Genomic DNA, 19,303 nt, shown 5'->3' on the forward strand with positions numbered 1-19,303 from the left:
TGACCACCTACTTCCCTCCATCCAAGAAATCACTGAACCAATTACAAACCACCTCCTTGCTATCTATATCTTTTCTTCCCCATCTTCATTGTAACCAGCCTCATCCAAACTCTCACACAGAATATTCCAGTAGTCTCTTTTAAAAATTTTTTGTAATGTTTATTTATTTTTGAGACAGAGAGAGACAGAGCATGAGCGGAGGAGGGTAGAGAGAGAGGGAGACACAGAATCCAAAGCAGGCTCCAGGCTCTGAGCTGTCAGCACAGAGCCCGACATGGGGCTCGAACTCACGAGCCGTGAGATCATGACCTGATCCGAGGTCAGACGCCCAACCTACTGAGCCACCCAGGTGCCCCAGAATATTCTAATAGTCTCTTAGGCCGGTCATGCCTACTCTATCCCACCAGGTCCTAAACATAGGCAGTCAGAGTGATTTCTAAAACAGAAGGAAGTCTGATCATATTACTCTTCAGCTTAAGTCCTTTATTGGGCTCGCTATTTGCATGATGGATTCTGCCCAAAGTACTTTCTCAGTGACTGGTTTCTGGCCTAGCTCTCAAGACTTAAATTGTCCAATATGGTGACCATTAACCACATGTTGCTATTGAGCACTTGAAACAGTGCTAATCCAAATTGAGGGGGGGCTATAAATATAAAATACATATCAGATTTCAAAGGGTAGTAAGACAAAAAAGAATGTAAAATATCTTATTAATAACTTTTATATTGAGTACATGTAAAAGAATATTTTGCATATGCTGGGCTAGCAACATATTATTAAAATTAATTGTATCTGTTTCTTTTGATATCTTCCAATGTGGCTACTAGAAAACTTAAAATTACATTGTGGTTCACATTATCTTCTAGATGTTTTCCTCACCATGTCTTTCTACCCTTCATCTTTTCCACCTGGTACTCTGCTAACATCAGGCATGCCAAATGACTAACAAAGCAGGCCACAGTATTCTATAATCTTATACAGTTCATTTTAAATGAAAATTAGAATGCCCTTGAACTATCACAGCCCATTCCACCTGTGGTGGTTTAAAAATATATGCACAGTCTCCTTTCAAAAGGTAGACTCTAATTTTTCTCCCCTGCATTTTGGACTGTACTTAGTGACATGCTTCTATGAATGAATAGAATAAAGCCAAAGTGTCACATGTGTTATAAAAGGCATTCTCTTTCCTCCATTCCCTCTCTCTCACATCATTCACCCTGAGTGCAGCCAGCTGCTACATCTCTTTCTAGAGAATCACACAGGCCTATGGGGAGTTCCACATGACGAGGTACTGAGGCATCCTGCCAAGCATCTTGGATCCCCTGGCCAGCCCTAGTCAAGCCTTCAGAGGATGACAGTTCCAGCCAATGTCTTCATGATAATTTCATGAGAGATCCTGAGCCAAAGCCACCCAGTTAAGCAGGTCCCAAATTTCTAAATCACAGAAACTGTAAGGTAATTAATGTTAGCTGTCTTCAGCAGATGAGTTTTGGAATAATTTGTTACACAGCAAGAAATAACTAATACACTACTCGCACCCCACATACCCTCCCCACTCCCACATTAGGAAAGGAAAATAAGAAAAGAAGTTGTTAAGAGCTCACACTTAGGTTTCACTTACTTAGATATCAAGATTTGGTTCAAAATCATCCCCTCTGTGAAGACTTTCCTAACAAACCCCAGCCAATTCTCATATGTCTATACTAATATTTTTAATTTAGAAAATATTGTGTACATTTTGAAATCAGAGTTTTAACTAAAGACATATGTTCTGTTTTTAATTTAAAAATAAAATTTTTTCAGGGGCCCCTGGGTGACTCAGTTGGTTAATCGTTCGACCTTGGCTCAGATCATGATCTCGCTGTTCCCGAATTCAAGCCTGGTGTCGGGCTCTGTGCTGACAGCTCAGAGCCTGGAGCCTGTTTCAGATTCTGTGTCTCCTTCTCTCTTTCCGCCGCTCATGATCTCTCTCTCTCTCTCAAAAATAAATAAACATTAAAAAACATTTTTTAAAAATAAAAAATAAAAATAAATAAATATATATATTTTTCCCTCGGCCGCCTGGGTGGCTCAGTCAGTTGAGTGACTGACTCTTGATTTTGGCTCTGGTCATGATCCCAGGGTCATGGGATCAATCCCTGGTCAGGCTCTGCACTGAGCACGGAGACTGCTTGGGATTCTCCTCTCTCTCTCTCTCTCTCTCTCTCTCCCTCTGCATCTCTGCCCTGCTCACGCTCTCTCTCTTTCTAAAAAAAAAAAAATTTATTTATTTTGAGAGAGAAAGAGAGAGTGGAGGGTAGGGGCAGAGAGAGAGAGTAAATAGAGAATCCTAAGCAGGCTCTAGTTAGCACCCGATGTGGGGCATGATCTCACAAACCATGAGATCATGACCTGAGCCAAAATCAAGAGTTGGACAACCAACTGAGCCACCCAAGCATCCCCAAAATAAATTTTTTTTCTGAATACCAAATACACATGGTAGAAATTTTGCAATAGTCTAAAAAGAAGAGAATTTAAATTACCTAAAATGTGATCTCACTGAGGAAAACACTTAATATTTTTAATATCCATTTTTGCATATATTTTTTACATAAATAGGGTTATGTTGCACATGCAGCTTTTCATCCTCTTTTTCTCATGCAGTGACCTCATTTCTCAGTTCCATGACCTCCTCACTTTAGTTACTGACTCCAGGGTCAAGCTGTAGCTTGAACACTTGCTACTGAAAGTGTGGTTCGTGGACCAGCTACACTGGCAACAACTGAGAGCTTATTAGAAATGCAAAATCCATCATGATCTCACTTCAGGACATTTGTACTTGCTCTCCTTTTGTCTATAAGGCTAATCTCCCAGTTACTCGCTGGGCTCATTCCTTCACTGCATTCTGGTCTCTGCTCCAATGCTGTCTGCAGAGAAAAGCCATTCCTGACTATCCCACCTGAGGTTGCATTCTGGTTCCACTCTGTTCCCTTACTCTGCTTTACTTTCTTCAAGTATTACCATCACTTGACGTTATTTTAGATGTATTCATTTTTTTATTTCCTGCCACAAATATTTTTGGAACCTCCACTATGTGTCAGGCACTGTCCTTCCTACAAGCTTTGGGAACACAGAAGGGAGCAAAATACACCCTACATCCTGCACTCTAATGTAAGCATGCTATATAGATATGTTGTTAGCTATTATTTCATGTTTCTTTACTTATTCATCCCTTCAGAAGAGGCCCAATCCTCACCATCAACAGAAGGCTCCATGCCAGGTCCCATGACTTAAACCCACCCTGAACAGTCCAGCTTCTCTTTAGAGGGAATTTTTCAGTGTGCTTTTGTGCTGTGTTGAGCTAAGATTAACTTGGTTGTTTGAAACTCCATGAATTGTCCCGATACAATTTCCCTGCAGTGGAAATTTCCCTTACTTGTTGTAAGCCTCCAGCTACATAGCGAGTCTTATTCCTGTGCAATTTATCTAAGTTCAAAGGGGTTTCCAAAATGGGACCAAAAAATTTTATCATCATCATCATAATTGTCGTTGTCATCACCATCAGCAGCAGCAGCAGCTACAGCAGCAGCAGGGTTAGGCCTGATAAAAATTTCCAAAGACAGAGTTTATCTTTAGTGCCTTCTTACTTCATCTGGTACCTCCTTCTTACCCTCCTGCACATCTAGGTTCCATTTCTTGGAGGCCTGGCCCTCAACTGGTTATCATGTATTCCCTCCTAAGATGGCAAGGTGCACCTCAGTGGGAAGGGCTTGGAGACCACAAAGCGGGGTGGGTGAGGAACACTAATAGCTTATTATGCACCAGGCTCCCCTTATCCCCACACAATCCTCTCAATGTGTGAGGAAAACACAACCTAGAAGGACATACTTTGTCCATCATTTTCCAGATGAGAAAACTGAGGCTCAAGGAGATTACGTAACCCTCCCACATCACCATCTCCCACTGGATGGTCTGAAGTCAGCTCTGCCTTCCAATCCTCCTGAGCCTCAAAAATTCAAAGGAGCACATTTCTGATGATGGATTATCTAAAGCCCAGAATGGAGGGCGTTTTTTAAAAAATGGGCAGAGGTGGGAGCAAGTGATGTAGGTATTGATGACACAGGGTCCATGCAGCCAGACTTCTCAATTACAGGTGCACCAAAATGCAGAGACAGACCGTATCTCAGGTAGTGCCTGCACTGATGGCTTCATCCGGCAGAAGTGCAATGGCAAGGCCCAAAGTGGAGGAATTATACTCATTTAAGCCTGAAGGATTAAGATTACAACCTACAGTCCAGGAAAAGCACACCTATGTGATTATATTTACAGGAACCAGATTTTCTAATAGGGGATGAGAGAAGAGGTAACCAGTTTTTGCCCCTTTATAAAATCACAGGGGCGCCTGGGTGGCTTAGTCCATTAAGCATCTGACTTCAGCTCAGGTCATGATCTCACAGTTTGTGGGTTTGAGCCCCGCATTGGGCTCTGTGCTGACAGCTCGGAGCCTGGAGCCTGCTTCAGATTCTGTGTCTTCCTCTCTCTCTGCCCCTCCCCTGCTCATGCCCTGTCTCTCTCTCTCAAAAATGAATGTTAAAAAAAAAGCATTTAAAACTGCAGTATCCCCCTCTAAAATCATCAACAGAAGTATCATCACCATAATTTTATAGTTGAGTAGGAAATTACCATTTCTAAGAGGGATTTCTAAATTCAGCAGTGTTCGCATGTCTTCATTCCCCTCCAGAATGGTTAAATGAAAATGAACAGCTTTAGCATAGAACAGAATGTGTAATAAAATATTAAGTAAGCTTTTCAGGCAGATATATTTTGTTTAGAAATCCCCGTCTTGATCCCTAAAATTAACTAAGGCAAGGGATCAAAATATAACGGATCTCATAGCATAAGCATGTTTACAGGAGCATATAGCATGCGATGAGATCTCTGATGGCCCAAGGAACTTAGGGCTCCTCTTTCTACATGGGGTTCACAGGGCAGAGAGGCTTCCAATACATGTCCTGTCATTAGAATGGGCAGGAATAGGACTGGATGATGAGCAGTCCCTCTCTGAACATTTGAACATCATCAAACAAAACATTTATTGAGCTCCTACTCTGTGCCAAGTACTGCACTACTGACAGGTAGGATGTGGTTTGATGGGTAAAATAAGATGTACACTCGGAAAATTAAATAGTTCTTGTGAGTATAAATACGTGTGTTAATGATAATTAACACCTTCTGTTTGTGAATGTCACAGGATAATATTTTGATATATTAAATGATATGTTTTCCCTTCTCAGTAATTCTTGTTACCTGTGAACCTTTTCCCACACAGGATTTCTTGGCACACTGCCTCAGGGATGGGATTAGACTACAGAACAAAGGAGGCAAATTCTTGCCTTTTGAATTTCAAAACCTGAAATCTTGGTAAAAACAATATGTTTGGAAGAAAAATAGATCTGGAAATGGTTATAGTTTTTTTTTCTAATCCTAAGATAAGATAAAACTGGGGGGTGGGGGGTGGGGAATGGCAGGGAGAGTAAAAGCAGAAAAGGTAGACACTTGAATGGGTCACTAAGCAGAGGCTTATGTTTGTCTCCTCTGCCCTGACCTCATTGGACTGAGTTCCTGGTCTAGAGGAGACACAATAGATAGTCCAGGAAACTGGGCAACTCCCTCATTTTGTGAGGGCGATCTGTGGCCAGCACCCAGCCTCTCATTTCTGGCTGCTGCCTCCAGGCTCAGGGAAAGCCTCACAGACCCCAGGCCCTTAGGGTCACTTACCCCGCATTTTGGGGACACGGCAGAGACTGCCTGGCTGAGGACGTGTATCTAGATGAAGAGGACCCAAAACAGCCTGCAAGTTACCCCCATATGCCCATGGAGTTCAGGGACAGAACAAAATATTTTCCAAGTGCCCAAGAGGAATAGATGGGACAGACTCAGAACTGAAAGATCTTGTGGCCCGGGGCTGGGAGGACACAGTGGTAACTTGTGAGGGACACAGTCACTGTAGTGTGATGTGAGCAGCACAGCAGATGGCAGCATGGACTGATAAGAAACCCTGAGGACTGGTTATCTACCCCCCAACTTTCTCTCCCCATCCCATGCTAATGCACTCTGACAGCTCCCTAGATCTGTACAAATACATCAGGTTCATGATTCCTCCTGATAAATATCCATCCCAGAAAAGAAGCCCTCTTGGGTTCTCTCTCACAAACCCAGCCCCATCTACACATCCACGCTTAACCAGCTTCCTTCAGAAAAATTCTCACAGGGTTCAACTATACTCCTGACACGGTAGGCACATTTTTTTTTTCATTCTTAAGAAATAAAGAGAAGACCAGGCAACATATCCTGTGTAACAGCCCATGAGACATCGCAAGAGAAGAGTAGGTCTACAGTGATCCTAGGTTCCTGATACCTACAATATCTCCCTTCTTAGCTCAGATTCTAAATCTAGAACCTGAGTAGAATGGTGGGGAAAGTGTCTTCCAAGCTCTCCTCTCCTTGTCAGCCTTCTAAGTTGTCCCTTTTCCCACTTTTGTGATGCCTGGTGTCCAGTGCTTCTTGCAATGTCCCCATCTTCCCACTGTAACCTGAAACTCATTCACATTCAGGTCAAGGAACTTAGAACAGCATGAGGTTAACCCCTCCTCCTCCCCTGTTTCCACAGCCAATCAGTTGTTAAACCTACCTTGTCGCCATCTCTCCTCCCCTTTCCATTACATGGATATGCTGTTCTCTATCTCAGTCCAGGAACATGGCAGAATTGTACTTCCTCTCCTCCTTGAGGCTGATCTTGGCCAGCCACGTGACCCTTTGGCCAATGAAAGCTGGGCAGAGGTGACATGTTGCTTTTGGTGGAAGTGGTTAATTGCAGTATGTGAGACTACAACACTTTTTTCCGGCCGCTGGAACCGACAACATTTCAGATGGCAGAGGCTCTGCTGACCTGATTCTCAGAGTAAGGACTCCAAGTCTGTGTCCAATGGGTGTGTAATGTGACCAAGAAATAAACATTTTTTAACTAATTCACTGGTTATTACTGCATGTCATCAAGAGAGCATGACCACTGGTTGACCCAAGAGCTGGACCAGGTAATCAGAAGCTCCTCACCCTCTCCCCTATCCTTGGCATGAACACTCTGCCCACCAATCCCACCAGGGGAGCCATTTTCAAGGATGCAGGTTTGACAGAGCAATGTGTTGTTGAAACCATCCCAACGATACATGTGACTGAAGCCAGTTACGATTTTCTCAGAGTGGGAGAGGCGATCTACTTATCTTGCAGCCACCCAAGGTAAGCCTTGGATTTAAGATCCCTTGCTTATTAAAACTGCCATCTACCAATCTGGAGTGCTCTGCCTCTCTCTGTTCTCTCCCTGCCCAGTGTGTATGGGGGCCAGTTTTGCATTTCACCCCGGGAAATCCTTCGGCCGTGAAGCTACAGCATCATAATCTAGCTCATCCTGACTCATACACTTGGGTTCCTGTTGAGCTTCAGGCTCTCATCACTTCTCACCTGAGCTCGAACACACGCTACTCAAAGTGTGGTGTGCACACTTATGGTATCCATAAATATGGCGGGTTTGTAATGAAGTGAGTACAGATACTAAGAATAAACATTTAGAAATTCTTATAGCAATTTATCTGATTAATTTTATCTGTTCAATCTAATAAGATATTTGGGCTTACAGTCTCTCAAAATCTTAGCATTGTGCCTCACCCATGGGGTACTAGAAAAATGTCAAGTTGGATCAAAGCTTCATGATTAAGAAGTAGAATTACAATAGGCGTTCAAGCAACAGCAAGCAGATCTGGGGGATATTTAAGGTGCAAGACCCTTTCTCACTGAGTGTGAAACGATCATTTAAAAGTTCCTAGAGTCGGGGCACCTGGGTGGCTCAGTCGGTTAAGCGTCCGACTTTGGCTCAGGTCATGATCTCGCGGTCCGTGAGTTCGAGCCCCGCGTCAGGCTCTGTGCTGACCTCTCAGAGCCTGAAGCCTGTTTCATATTCTATGTCTCCCTCTCTCTCTGCCCCTCCCCCGTTCATGGTCTGTCTCTCTCTGTCTCAAAAATAAATAAACGTTAAAAAAAATTTTTTTTAGAGTTCCTAGAGTCTACTCTGTACCAACATGAAAGTTAGCTCCAACAAGCAGGGAACATTCCTGAGCTCTTTCTCACTTAACACTAAATACTGTTTTAAGTTTGCCTGCAAAACAGTGTGGGCATGAATGTATTTATTCTCTGGAATAAAACTTTGTAAATATATTGCCTCTGAATATGGTTTTCCAAATTATCCACAAATAGCTTGACATTTGACACTCTTGTTCAAGAGTACAAGAAGTTAATATAAGTGATCCCTAAATCTCTTCCCAACTCCCTCCAGGACTCACTAGAGTTTTCTCCCCCAGAGGTTTTTTTGACATTAATACATCTCTCTGCACCACACAAGAAACAGGCAGCATGGCATCCTGAAAAGAACAGTGAGCTGGGTGTTGGGACACCTGGTTCTTGCCCTCACTGCCCACTCACTTGCTACTACTACACGAAGCCATTGCTTAGCTACTGGGTGCACTAATTTCTCCACCTAGTAAATGAGGATACTAAGTTAATAACAAGAAGTACATAACATCAGCTCTGCTGGGAGAATCAAAATAAAGAGTACAGAAGTCTTTGGTCGTAAATAAAGTGCTACGCAATTGAAACTTAGCCTTTATATAGAATACTGCCTTGGAATGCTCTCAGATTATCTTGTACACATGGATTTTCTCCTCTCTGGCCAGATAGTAAGTCCTTAGAGGTGCACTGTGTAAGATCTCTTTGTATGCTACCTTTGGGACGTTCTGTCCTTTGGGACAAATAATATACATACGATGATTGTTTGAAAACTGTTCAATTTACCAAAAGTTGTTGAACCCCTTCACCATCAAGTCAACTGCATAAACTTCATACACTGCATGACAGATATTCCTCCCTTACTGACATCCTTTCAGAATTTTGGTTAAGGAGAGTTGTAATTGGCTATCTGAGTTCCTTGAGGGAACAGGTCATATGTCATTAACCTTTGTATCCCACATTTACCTTAGTGTTGCAGACACACAGAAGGAGCCCAGCTAATGTCTGAAGATAAATTAATAAATGCATGAAGTGACTTTAAGGAAATACTTCCTAATATTACCTCCATTCAGTCACCCCGAAACCTAAAAAGCCAACTTTTGTTTGATTTTGGTTCAAATGGCTTTCAATTTCGCAGAATCCACCAAAACATTTTAAAAGTCCACCTGCCCAGTAAGTCACATGATTTTTCCATCCTCTGTCCTTAGCGAGCACAAGCAGTTCTTATTCAAAGATCATGAAAAGGATTAGGTTGCAAGAGTGAGAGTGGTAAGGAATGGAACAGCTATCAGTCTGAAAGAAAGGAAAATTGTACTAACTGTTCAGATACAACACCATTCTGCACAGTAAACAGAGTGCGGTGGAGGAATAAAGGGCTTCTATATAGAGGAGCTATAAGCTCTGGCAAGACCCACTGTGCTGCACTAGTGAAAAGCTTCCTGCTGGGGCTGCAACGGAAAACGTGACCTCACAGAGGAGTTCAGAACAGAAATGCTCAGAAAAAGATGACACACCAGAAGTTTTTGGTTAAGTCATTTGGTTCCAGGCATATAAAAGTTTCAGTTAAAAAATAATGCAGGTCACATGAACTTGGTAAGAGATTGCTATTCTCATCAGAGCTTCGAATTCCAAAGTGCCTCTGCCCTCATGTTCTTCACCTTTAGGAACACATTCGTCTAGAGAGGCCCACGCCCTGGAAAGCAAAATAGGTTAGTCTGGAGTCACTGGATCTAGATTCGCCAATGTTCCACTGATCCATCCCAGCACAGAGGGCTCACTGACTAGGGTCTCCAAAGAACAAAGGCCAAGACAGCACTGGAGAGAAGTCAGCAATGCCCTTTCCCCGTTCCTGCTCCCACATAGAGAGGACCCTCTTATAGGGAAAGTCTGTGTTTATTAGGGCAGCAATTTATGTCTTTTACCAACATTATTAGCCAGTTCAGTGAGTGTTTCAGAGCTGGGGTCTCTTGCTATGTGATGGGATCTTGAAGTTTACTTAATAAATTAGGCTTCTGCAAGGAAAAAATGAAATGTGTCACTTCATATGGTTATGAATAAGACCATAGTCTAGGAAAAACACCCACCTCCCCACCCTTGCCCCAAACAAGCTTTTATTTTTCAATATAGATCTACATTTTGCACAAAGCATGAATCAAGTCACATATTTAATGTCAGTAGAGTATAATTTTACAGGCAGGCCAGAAAGGAAAAGGGGGGATGTAAGCACGTAAAACTTATTTATATTTTTATTTATGTCTACTCCCCACAGATTGAAAAGAAATTTTCAAGAGCACCACTTCTGAAGCTAACCTACTCCCAGCGCCTGAAAATTTGGTGCTTATTGAGCACTGCCCTCTGGTGTCCAAATGGATCCCTTTAGTTTGCCTCGAGGCAAAAAAGTAAGCCTCTCTATAATTAAAACTAGTCTACAATCTGCATTCATTCTTTCACTAAATATTTACGGAGAGCCTAGTACGTGCGAGTTTGTGGAAGGAGATGAGATACACAGACGTAAAAGAAAAAAAGACACGGTTCCTTGCTGTGTTCTTACGGAGCCCACAATCTAACAAGAGAAAGCGGCTGCAATCACACAGTTAATTTGATCATACAGAAGAAAACCCTTCACCTAGTTTCTCAGTCAAATGAGACCGACACATCTGGGTTGTCTCTCTTTCCAAACTGTTCTCAACCATTATTCATGTTAGCAGGTATCTGGCAGGCTTTGGATAGAATAGTCTTTGAAGTACAACCTTTGTACCCCTTTGGTGAAGGGGACGTTCTGAAATAGAGAAGCCATCCTCTATTATAATGATCAAGGCCTAGTTTGAAAGGTTTCTGTGGGAATGCTCCTTTGAGTTAACCCCAGAAGATACTTCTGGTCTTGTGGACACCTAAGAGCTCACTGGTTACCAGATCTGACATACAAATCTAACATTCATTAAGCCTCACATTTCTTTCTGAAAATGCAGACTGTTTTTGTAGCACTGTGATGAGAAGGCTCAAAAGGAATCAAGTGGTAGAGACCCTAAGAATAGATCATAAACTGTCTTAGGATCCTTAGATCTACAAATTGCCAACTGGAGCCACAGAAACACACATTGTTTTGAACGGGTGCATTTTCAGACCTTCCGGGAAAGCAGAGGGAGCCTGAAGGAGTTGTCAAGACTTTCCATCAAGAATAAAAGTGAAATTCAAATATCATCAAAGGAAAGTAGTCAGGAATGACTACAGACCAAGAATGATGCTTTACACTATTTTATAACGTTCCTCCTTTTTGCCACTTTTGCATTCTTGCTCCTGTTGTCTTTTAGAGTAGTTAGCTGTGACTTGCTTCTCACCATCAGAACATGCCCAACGTGACAGGATTTATTGTAATATTACACTGATTACATGGTAAAATTATGAGATCCATCTTGCTGAGACTTTCTCCCTTGCTGGCTTTGAGGAAAACAACCAGCTGTGCTGGCAAGGCCCATGTGGCAAAGAGCTGAGGGTGGCCTCTTGCCAGCAGCCCACTAGGGACTGAGACCATCAGTCCAACAGCCCACAGGGAATCAAAAGCTGCTAACAACCACACGAGGAAGGCAAGGAAGCCTTGCCCAGTCAAGCCTCAGATGAGACTGGCCTGAATGCAGCCTCACAAAGAACCCAACTTTGAGATATTAAATGTGTGTTATTGTAAGTTGCTAAGTTTGTGGTACTATTATTATGCAATGATAGATGACTAATATTGATCTCAAGATATTTTATTTTAAAACATTGTTATTATAAAAGTGATACAAGAAAAACAGAAGACAAAGTCATCCATTTATTGCTCTGTCACCCTACTGTAAGTGCAGTTAGTAATTTGTCACCCTTTCTTTATATGCTTGGTGTGTTATTTACATCCATGGTCCTACCCATTCATACACTTCAATATCTTGTTTCATTAATTATATATTTTCTCATGTTTTTCATTATATTCATTACTAATGTTTAATGAGTACATAACGTACCATTCATTGGGTACATTGGCTATCTGTATCTGTTTAATGACTATTTCCCTATACCAGAGGTTGGCAAACTATGGCTCTACATTTGTAAATAAAGTTTTATTGGAACACAGCCATGCCCACTTACTTACATACTGTCTATGGTTATTTTCGTACTACAAAGAGCACATTTGAGAAGTTTTAAGAGAGACTATATGGTTTGCAAAGCCTAAAATATTTCCCTTCTGGCCATTTACAGTAAAAGTTTGCTGACCGCTGCCTTAAACTTTTAAGTGTTTTACAATTTGGGTTATTACAACTAATACCACTTAGAATATCTTTGTGCATATAATTTTGTATACTCTAGGCAACATAATTGGGAGGTATTAAACAAAAGTGGAATAACTGGGTCTACTTAACAAAGATGTTTCTAGGGCTGGCACTGTCCCTCACCATCTCTCTAACATTCTAGCCAGGATACAATAATGGCAGTGGTAATAAGAATGGAAAGCAAGGCCCCGTACTTTCATAGGTGGCACTTCTCTGGTCCCTATTAATCCACATGTACATGTACTTTTACGGTTGGAATGAGCATATTTTTACTTTTGGTATAAAGTCAACAGTAATTGCCACATAAAAACCAACTGGAAGAAAACTTGGGGATTTAAAAGTAAACTGAGCAAACTCTCCAGATGTCAAGGTGTCCATGAAATGCCATTCCAGGCTAGCTGTAGTGGCCAAAAGGCACTAAGTGCATTTAATAAGAAAAAGGTGACAGTCTCAACAACGTCTAAGCCGTGGCGGCAACGAACAGTGAGGCAGCTATGAGTGGGGGAGACAGAAGAAACACATGTGTTCTACCCCTCTGAACACATCCTAAGCATAAATTTGTATAACTATAATTAAACTGTCTCCAGATAAGAAAGATCTAGAGCAACTATCCTATACCTAGGAACAACAACAAAAAATTCTTCTATCTGGGAAAGTTTTATTCCTCAAAAAGAAAAACTTATGGAATGGGACCAACTAAGTCAACCCTAACTATCTCTGAGATAAAGGATGAATCAGGTTGACGGATCTCAAATCCAATCCCAAAGTAAGCATCAGGAAGAATAGGTGTCATCTTCTAAGGGAAATATTCTGCAATAAAAAAAAAAAAAAAAAAAAAAAAAAAAAAAAAAAAAGATCAGGATGGACCTTTTCCCCAGTATGGAAGGTAATTTAAAAGCAAAATCAGATAGATATTTAATGTAATTATCCCAATTACACCAACAAAATATATAAAGAAACCATATACAACATATTTACTTTATTAAAATATTCCTATCAAAATGCCAACCCATTTAACATTTTCTAAAGATGTATTCTTTTGGCTGAAACTTTTATAAGCCTTTATATTCCACGTTAGTTAATTATCAAATAATATCGTGACTTTATAAAGTACTCTAGGAAATGATGAAATTCTCCAAAGAATAAGTAAATCTAATTATTTTTGTGAAACCTAGGAACATATTACTTTAAACAAAACAGCCAGTTTTCTGAGGTGTGAAAATCAGGTCATTTTTTCCTTGAATTTTCATATTGCAAAGGAAGTTGAATAGCTTGATTCACACTTCAAAACATGTCATAATTTTCTTTTTTTTTTTTTCCCCCACTGTTTACTGATAGTTGCCTCAAAACTGACCTGAGGGTCTGGCAGCATAAATCCATCAGTAAGTTTATAATAGACTATTGTGGAATCGGACTCCACTATGGCCAAAGTAAAAGACATTGGCAAATCTGGATCACCTTGCAATTTTCGAGATGCCTTCAAGATCTCCCTTATCCTGAAAATAAAGCCACAATACATTTAGGATTCATAGTCACTCAATTAATAATAAGATCAAACACTGTAAAATCTTGGGGAAGAGGGAGTCAATAACATTGTATCCACAGTGCTGACTCAGGAAATGTCTGAAAGCTCAAATATAAACATCTAAAGTTGCCATCTCATACAGAAAATCCTGCAACTAAGAGCCATTTACTGAAAGCCATCTTTCAGTCCCTTTTGTATTTACCCGTCTCTCCTGATCATCGTACATGAGAGAATTACTGCATTCTGGAACCTACAGAATAGGGTACTAACAGTGTTCAGTGAGTCTACATTGTCTAGGGATCCTGGGCATTCATTGTCCAATTTTCCAACTTGGTATCGTATGGCAGAACAATGTGGTATTCAGGTTTGCTTTTAAAAAAAAAAAAAAAAAAGGTTATAATAAACATTTCCAAGTTTCTACATGGTATTAATCATTTCTACCTTTAAATGGCTATGTAGTATCTATGGACTCAAAATTTACCCAATCATTCCCCTATTTCTGTAAAGTTCTTTGAGGCCTTTTAGGGGGAGGAGGGTACTAACAAAGATGTGGTTATGAGGTTAGTTGTTTCTGTTGGGTCTTTCCAAGGGTTGGAATTATTATATATGAATATAAATATTTTTATGGTTCTCAATATGTATTCTGATACTTAACAGAAGCTAAGAGAAAAATATAGAGAGGAATAAAACTTGTTTCTTATAAGGTTATATATCAAGCATCAATTTTATAAAGGATTTCAGTTTGCCTGCTATGGAAAATAATGTACCAAATCGAATATCTAGGTCTTCAAAGTGCTATTAGCTTTTGTTTACCACAAACTAAAAATCCTTATTACCTACTCAATAAAGCCTATGTTCAATAATTCAGTAAAATGTATCCTCCAGAGGAGCTTTCTTAAAAAGGCAAATAAAAAATGATCAGTTGTTTTTTTCATTAAGCTAACCAATTCTCCAGAAATTGGAAAAAGATTTACTGGCATATTAACATGCTACAAGTGAATACATAAATAACTCAATACTCTTGTGTTCTTTAGCAAAAGTGTAATTTATCCCCTTAAGTTCTACTTCCCATCCCTAAGTAAAAATTCTTATGGTCACTCTTCACTCATCTTATTAGCTATTAAATCTATAAACAATCTAAAAAGAAAAGTCTCTGCTTTGAAGCATTCTTACTACAATAATTATAATTTTAAAAAAAACATTATAGAGACTGGAGAATTTAGTGATTTAAAAACAGCAATAAACTTTTAGAAAGCTGGAACTAAATTATTCTTGCTAAAATATCACTTAATCACTTTATGTCACCCAGTGATAAGTGGTTTGTGAAAACAGTTGCTAAAGGCTGCTTACCTACTACCTCTCATTTAAGTGTTCACAGGCATGTAATGATATAAGGAGGGAATGTGTTTCTAACTTTTTTTCCTCAGAGTCAAGCCATTTCTAAAACGACCTTGAGTGAGTCAAGTCAACAATATGGTAATACTTCAGTTGTTAAGCATAACTGTCAGGCAACATTTATTGGATATATAAAATCTGTCTACCTGGCAAAATCTTAATTCCTTTTCAGGAATTAGCAAAACATCATCTTCTCTTTTAAGTCTTCCCTGTCACCTTTCCCCAACATCTAGGCAAAGTCATGAATCTTACCCTACAGACGCACCTTGTGCAAACCTATACTACTGTAATTGCTACCTTGTATTTATACCTCTCAGTGTCTGTTTTCCATTGGACTGTACCCATTTTCAGTGCTGAAGATAAACACATTAGCCCAATGCCCAAAATTGTAGTAGAATATCTGGGCAGAATGAATGAATGAAGAAGCTTTGAACAAAGATTTCATATGGCTAAATGTATTTCTGACAAATACTTTTCTAAAGTTTACTATGCAATTCTATTGTACTAAATAAAAGTTTACCTGGTCTTGAAAGATCACGATCATTTTTGGTACTTACTACTGTAGATACCATGGTAGATGGTGTATCAAAGAACTCCCTAGAATTTCTTGAAAGTATCTGCTATTTGCTTGCTTTTTATTCATCAAAACATTCTAATTATTTTATCACTTGTCTCCACACCAGAACTTGGCCAACTATAGTCATCTGTTTCTTCATGGCCAATGAGCTAGGAATGACCTCTGTCTTTAAATGGTACATTTTAAATGGTCATATAAGTATATCTACACAATAGCCACGATTTTGCTACTTTGTCCACAAAGCCTAAATATTTCCTACTTGGCCCTTTCAGAAAAGATTTGCTGACCCCTACTGTATACTATGAAAAAGGTTAAAAATACGAATTGTAGGAAATGACCATCAGGGCAGTGTACTTTTTTTCAAAACTATTTATTCAAAAAGAAGAGCAGAAGGAGGTTCTACTTCTTTTTTTTTTTTTTTTTAATTTTTTAACGTTTTATTTATTTTTGAGACAGAGAGAGACAGAGCATGAACGGGGGAGGGCCAGAGAGAGAGGGAGACACAGAATCTGAAACAGGCTCCAGGCTCTGAGCTCTGAGCTGTCAGCACAGAGCCCGACGCGGGGCTCGAACTCATGGACCGCGAGATCATGACCTGAGCCGAAGTCGGCCGCTTAACCGACTGAGCCACCCAGGTGCCCCAAGGAGGTTCTACTTCTAATTAGAATGTAGAAGACCTCAAAAACGGCCATTCCTACCATAACAAAGAAAAAACACCTGAATTTTTTTTTAAATATCACATTTTTCTTTAAAGGCATAAAAGAAATGTGAACACAGAGTTTAGAGGAAATACACTTTAATGAGAACTGAGTCCTTCTCAGGTAAGTAGAGAACATGAGATAAGCCACTTCCATCCCTGAGGGCAATTGCGAAATGTGGGCACAGTGGCTAGACGAGGAAGCCAGTCACAGGCGAGCAACTTCACTTTGACAAGAGAAGCCATCAATACCTGTAAGAGCCACACATGACCTAGCATGGTGGATTGAAGTCTGCAGGGACACCAGTCCCTCCAGTTCACCAACTCTCCTTTATAGACGAATGGTGCATTTAGGGGACAGCATGAGAAGTTAGGGAAGGGACTGGAAAATAGCAAGCAACCTCTAATCACAAAGGCCTCAGGAAGAGAGAGGTCTGATTCCATTCTCAAGACATCGGAAACTAGAAGAGAATGGAGATAACTAAAGTTGTAACTCAGCCATGACTAATCCTGACTTCCGACTACATTGACTAAATCAGGCCCTGACTCTACTTGCCAGATAGAGGAAAGGATGAGCTCCTTGGGGGCATGGAGTAGACAACATGGGTCTCTTATTTATACACAATGTCCAGACACAGTGAACAATTCTAAGCTATGTGAAGAAGCAAGAAAATGTATCTAATAGGGGTGCCTGGGTGGCTCAGTCAGTTAAGTGTCCGACTTCAGCTCAGGCCATGATCTCATGATTTGTGAGTTTGAGCTCCACATCGGGCTCTGTGCTGACAGCTCAGAGCCTGGAGCCTGCTTCTGATTCTGTGTCCCTCTCTTTGCCCCTCCCGTGCTTGCACTCTGTCTCTCTCTCTCCCAAAAATAAACAAACATTAAAAAAATTTTTAATTAAAAAAAAAAACAATGTATCTAATAATCAAGAGCAAAAAGTCAATATAAGAAGACCTTCAGAAAACTAAGGTTGTTGAAAAACTCAGATGTTGGTTGGAATGAATAGCTAAAGGCTCTTAAAATAACCATTATAAAAATGTTACACTATTGAGGGAAAAACACCGACAAAATGGGTAAGATAAAAAAATTTAAGTAGAAAAATGAAAATTCCGAAGAAAATAGACATTCTAAAATTAAAATATATATGTTTTTTCAAAGTATCAACTAGGCTTAGTGGTAGACTACATACGGCTAACTAAAGGATTTAGTAAAGCTGAAAACAGGTCACAAGAAACTGAATTAAAGTACAAAGAGAAATAAGAATTAAAAAAATACATTAGATGACTTTGGTACAGTATCAGTCTAACATATGTGTAAATAGAATTACAGAAGGAAAGAGAATGGCATATGCCTTAATCCATTCAAGCTGCTATAACAAAGTATCAACATTAGGTAGCTTATAAACAACAGAAATTTATTTCTCATAGTTCTGGAGGCTAGAAAGCCCAAGATCAAGGTACCAGCATGGTCTTGTCCTGGAACAAGGGGCAAGGGATCTTCACCAATTTGGAAACGTTTCAGCTACTTCTTCCATACTGCTAGATTCTAAATGTGTCCCCCAAATTTCCTATGCTGAAATCCTAACCCCAATGATGATGATATTAGGAGGTGGGACCTTTGGGAGGCCAAGTCATGAGGTTAGAGCCCTCATACAGGAATCAGTGCCTTGTAAAAGAGACCCCACGAAGATCCCTTGCCCCTCACCATGTGAGGACACAGTGAGAAGATGCTGGCTTTGAAACAGGAAGAGGACCTCCACAAGAACAAGACCATGCGGGTACCTTGAAACAACACAAGAAACAACAGGTATTGGCAAGGATGTGGAGAAAAAAGAACACTCTTGCACTGTTGTTGGGAATGCTAACTGGCGCAGCCACTGAAGAATATAGTATGGAGGATCTTCAAAGAGTTAAAAATAGAACTATCTTATGAACCAGCAATCATACAACTGGGTGTTTACCCAAAGAATACAAAGACACTAACTTAAAAGGATACATGCACCACTATGTTTATCATAGCATTATTTATAATAGCCAAGATATGAAGCAGCTGACGTGTCCACTGACTGATGAATAGATGATTTGGCATATATATATATATATATATATATATATATATATATATATATATATATATACACACACACACACACACATACAGTGAAATAATATTCAGCCATAAAAAAGAATGAAATCTTGCCATTTGCAATACATGGATGGAGCTAGAGAGTATAATAAGTCAGAGAAGGCAAATACCATATGATAGCACTCATTTGGGGAATTTAAGAAACAAAACAAACAAGCAAAGGAAAAAAAAAAGAGAGAGAGAGAGAAAAAAAACCAACCAAGAAACAGACTCTTAACTATAGAGAACAAACTGGTGGTTACGAGAGGGAAGGAGAGTAGGGAGATGGGTTAAATAGGTGGTGGGGAGTAAGGAGTGCACTTGTGATGAGCACTGGGAGATATATGGAAGTGTTAAATCACTATATTTATACCTGAAACTAATATATGTTAACTAACTGGAATTAAAATACAAACCAAAAAAATTAATTTTCTTTAAATATCCCTAATTGGCAGAGTATGACAAGGATGGGACACAGATGGAAGGGGGAAAAAAAACAACCTATTAAGGCAATTTTTACATAGTTTCCATTTCTTAAGATATGGTATCGTTTGAATCAGAAACATATACGTGTGTGCATGTACATGTG

General features: G+C 39.9%; 1 protein-coding gene across 10 annotated transcripts in view; it reads right to left on the minus strand.

Moving 5' to 3' along the window:
• TSEN15 (tRNA splicing endonuclease subunit 15) overlaps positions 1–19,303 on the minus strand; it is a 136,258-nt gene that overhangs the window by 94,733 nt on the left and 22,222 nt on the right. Inside the window, exons 4-5 of one of the 10 annotated variants that reach the window (XM_042924904.1) lie at positions 13,751–13,892; positions 11,826–13,206 (exon numbers count right to left, since the gene is read on the minus strand). The exons of 8 other annotated variants lie outside the window; for them this stretch is intronic. In XM_042924904.1, the coding sequence (XP_042780838.1) occupies positions 13,186–13,206; positions 13,751–13,892 (163 nt within the window). In that variant the 3' untranslated portion in view covers positions 11,826–13,185. One more of the 10 variants, XM_042924905.1, reaches the window with a different exon arrangement.

The sequence above is a fragment of the Panthera leo genome, chromosome F3 (genome assembly GCF_018350215.1).
Source record: "Panthera leo isolate Ple1 chromosome F3, P.leo_Ple1_pat1.1, whole genome shotgun sequence".
In the NCBI taxonomy this organism is placed as follows: domain Eukaryota; kingdom Metazoa; phylum Chordata; class Mammalia; order Carnivora; family Felidae; genus Panthera; species Panthera leo.